The sequence below is a fragment of the Vulpes vulpes genome, chromosome 6 (genome assembly GCF_048418805.1).
Source record: "Vulpes vulpes isolate BD-2025 chromosome 6, VulVul3, whole genome shotgun sequence".
Lineage (NCBI taxonomy): Eukaryota > Metazoa > Chordata > Mammalia > Carnivora > Canidae > Vulpes > Vulpes vulpes.
In genome coordinates this window covers 121,817,345-121,820,490 of record NC_132785.1, presented here as the reverse complement: position 1 = coordinate 121,820,490, position 3,146 = coordinate 121,817,345, and the positions used below count along the sequence as shown (strand labels likewise).

At 67.0% G+C, this 3,146-nt stretch overlaps 1 protein-coding gene across 1 annotated transcript; it reads left to right on the top strand.

The window, feature by feature from the left end:
- The first annotated feature begins 250 nt into the window (after window positions 1-250).
- On the top strand, window positions 251-2,149 carry GSC (goosecoid homeobox). The gene is made up of 3 exons (XM_025982528.2): window positions 251-684; window positions 1,160-1,419; window positions 1,739-2,149. The coding sequence occupies exons 1-3, from the start codon at window positions 330-332 to the stop codon at window positions 1,892-1,894; spliced, it is 771 nt and encodes a 256-aa protein (XP_025838313.1). The 5' UTR covers window positions 251-329; the 3' UTR covers window positions 1,895-2,149.
- Window positions 2,150-3,146: the final 997 nt, after the last annotated feature.

Sequence of the window (3,146 nt, the reverse complement as noted above, 5' to 3'; positions counted from 1 at the left end):
TGGTTCTGTTTGTCATCTGCATATTACCAGGAACTAAATCCAGGATGACGTCGACTCGGTATAAAACCAACAAGAGGTTCAGCTGGTCTAAGCTCCGTCCTCCCGCGGGTTGAGCTCGGCGGGCGCTGCAGCGAGGGGAGGGCGGGAGGAGCGCGAGCGGGCGCGGGCGCGGGCGCGGGGGGCGGGGAGGGGCGCGGGGCTGCGCGCTCGCCCGCGCTCGCTTTCGGTTCGGTCCGCGGCTGCAGGCGAGGGCAGCCCCCTCCCGCGCGCTCCGAGGCTTTTTCCCCGGCGCCTCCCCGCCGCCCCCCGGTCCCGGCGCGGGCTCGGGGATGCCCGCCAGCATGTTCAGCATCGACAACATCCTGGCCGCCCGGCCGCGCTGCAAGGACTCGGTGCTGCCGGTGGCGCCCAGCGCCGCGGCTCCGGTCGTCTTCCCGGCCCTGCACGGGGACTCGCTCTACGGCGCGGGCGGCGGCGCCTCCCCGGACTACGGCGCCTTCTACCCGCGGCCCGTGGCCCCCGGCGGCGCAGGCCTCCCGGCCGCGGTCGGCGGCTCCCGCCTCGGCTACAACAACTACTTCTACGGGCAGCTGCACGTGCAGGCGGCCCCCGTGGGCCCGGCCTGCTGCGGGGCGGTGCCGCCGCTCGGCGCCCAGCAGTGCTCCTGCGTCCCGACGCCCCCAGGTAGGGTCGCGCCCGGCGCCCGGCGCCCGGTGCCCGGTGCCCGGTGCCCGGGCCGTGGCGGGCGGCGGCGCTGGCGGTCCCCGTGCACAGACTCCCTCCTTGCGCGTGCGAGCTTGCTCCCTCTCCACCACACACCCCTCCTTTTTTGTTTTATTTTACTTTATTTTATTGTGTGTGCGTGTGTGTGTGGCCCATCGGGCACGGGAGGTCGTACCCTTGCTGCAAACTTGAGGCGACCCTTAGAGGAAACCAACGCGCTCAGGGGCTGCGCGCGGGAGACCGGACCCGGCTTTTGGGGATTCCCAAAGTGGCCCCGGGAGTGCGCGCGCCGACGCGCCAGCTAGCACGGCCCCCCCCACCCGCCACTGCCCTGCGCCCCGATTGCCGCGCGCCGCCCCGGGCTCCCCGCGCCCTGCTGCAGAGGACCTGCCCGTGGGCGCGGCGCCGGCTGACCTGGAGCCCTCCTCTGTCGCAGGCTACGAGGGCCCGGGCTCGGTGCTGGTGTCCCCGGTCCCGCACCAGATGCTGCCCTACATGAACGTGGGCACCCTGTCGCGCACCGAGCTGCAGCTCCTCAACCAGCTGCACTGCAGGCGGAAGCGGCGGCACCGCACCATCTTCACCGACGAGCAGCTCGAGGCGCTGGAGAACCTCTTCCAGGAGACCAAGTACCCGGACGTGGGGACCCGCGAGCAGCTGGCGCGGAAGGTGCACCTCCGCGAGGAGAAAGTGGAGGTGGGCGCGCCCGCAGGCCCCCCGCGGCGACCTCGGGGCCCTGCAGCCCGGCCCGGCCTCCCCGAGCCTCCCCGAGCCTCCCCGAGCCTCCCCGACGCCCCGGGCGGCCCGCAGGCTGCAGGAGCGCGCTCTAGGCCCGGGGAGTTGCATGCATGCAAATGCAGAAGCGGGGGAGCAGGTCTCCCCGTCCTTCGGTGGGCGTGCGCGCGGGGTCCCCGGGTGCCCACCCCGGCCTGGGGGTGTCCGCCCCCCCCCCCCCCCCCGGGGAGCGCGCCTCTGTCTGGCCTTACCGCCTGTTTTGTCCTCCGTTGCGCAACAGGTCTGGTTTAAAAACCGCCGTGCCAAGTGGCGGCGGCAGAAGCGGTCCTCGTCCGAGGAGTCGGAGAACGCGGAGAAGTGGAACAAGACCTCGTCCAAGGCGTCCCCCGAGAAGAGGGAAGAGGAAGGTAAAAGCGATTTGGACTCGGACAGCTGACGGCCGCGGGCCGGCCGTGGCTCTTGCCTAACTCGAAGGACTTGCACAGACAGAGGATGCTACTTTCTTGCACACGCGCTGCCTTGCGGGAGGGGGTCGAGAAAGAGGAACGAGGAGCTGTAAATAGTGTACAGAGCCGGGAGGGCCGGCGCCTGGGGTCGGTCGCGCCCGGGGCCCCGAGGCCAGGAGGGCTGAGGCCGCCGGCGCCCCGCTCCCCACCGTAGTATTTATAGTTAAGTTAACGGTGACAATACAATAAAGTGATGGCGATGTAGACGGGCCACATTTGTATTTCGTACCCATCCCCCCTCCTGAGGCCCCCACCCCCAAAACCAGAAATCTACTACTTTACTTAGTCCTGTAGTTTCGAAAGAAAAATCGGACAGCTCTGATCTGTTCTGGGGAGGAAAAAAAAAAAAAGGAAAAGAAACTCTGGGCGTGAATCAGTCACAGAATGAATGTCCTGCTTTAAAATCCACTCAGGTCTCCGGGTCTCCGGCAAGAGGTGGAGAGGGGTTTGCCGGGTTGTTGGGGGGTGAGTGGCATTGCCTTCCTGCTCTCCCCAAACTGTGGGGAGAACCAGGGCGCTTCTCCCTTGCGGCCCGTGGGAAGCCCTAGCGGGAAAGTAGGATCTACCCCGGAGCTGGGCGATCCTGGGAGCTTCTTGCCAGAGCCAGCTCAGCCGTCCCCGTTCCCACGAAATCTTCAGACCTAAGGCTGCGAGTCCTAGGATGGAATTAGGTGGTAGGCATGCCTCTCTCCTGACACTTTTCTGAATCTTTCTCGGCCACTCTGCTGCTCCTCTTCTTGCCGGCAGCAAGACCCAGACGGCCCCACAATCTGCTGGGCAGGACTTCGGCCCAGCGTCGGCTCTAAGCTGTGGGCCCCGAGACCCACTGGGGACCTCGGCCGGCGCCGCTGGGCTGTGGTGCTTTAACCCAGGCATTTGGGGTGGCCAGGTCTGCACCCTGAGTTTTGTCGGCCAACCAGGTACAAGAGCGCAGGGTGGCTGCAGTGGCACTTCTAGACAGGAGCGCTGATGCCTTTGGCTTCCCCTCCTCCCCCGCCAATCTCCCCCTCTGCACTAGATGGGGCCCGAGAAGGAGCATCCCCGGAGCACAGCTGGTGGGCTGGTCAGCAGCTTGTGAAGGACTGGAGAGGCAGAGAAGCTTCTCGGTGCTGGTGCCGCCTGAGCGCTTGGGACAGGGATGAAGACAAGAACATGCATTTTGTATGGTTCCCCAGGCCACCG

Excerpts from the sequence above, each read along its gene's own strand:
- GSC (XM_025982528.2), top strand. The coding sequence starts at position 330 with ATGCCCGCCAGCATGTTCAGCATCGACAACATCCTGGCCGCCCGGCCG. Across the intron at positions 685-1,159 it reads CTGCGTCCCGACGCCCCCAG|GCTACGAGGGCCCGGGCTCG; the intron begins GTAGGGTCGCGC and ends CCTCTGTCGCAG. Across the intron at positions 1,420-1,738 it reads TCCGCGAGGAGAAAGTGGAG|GTCTGGTTTAAAAACCGCCG; the intron begins GTGGGCGCGCCC and ends GTTGCGCAACAG.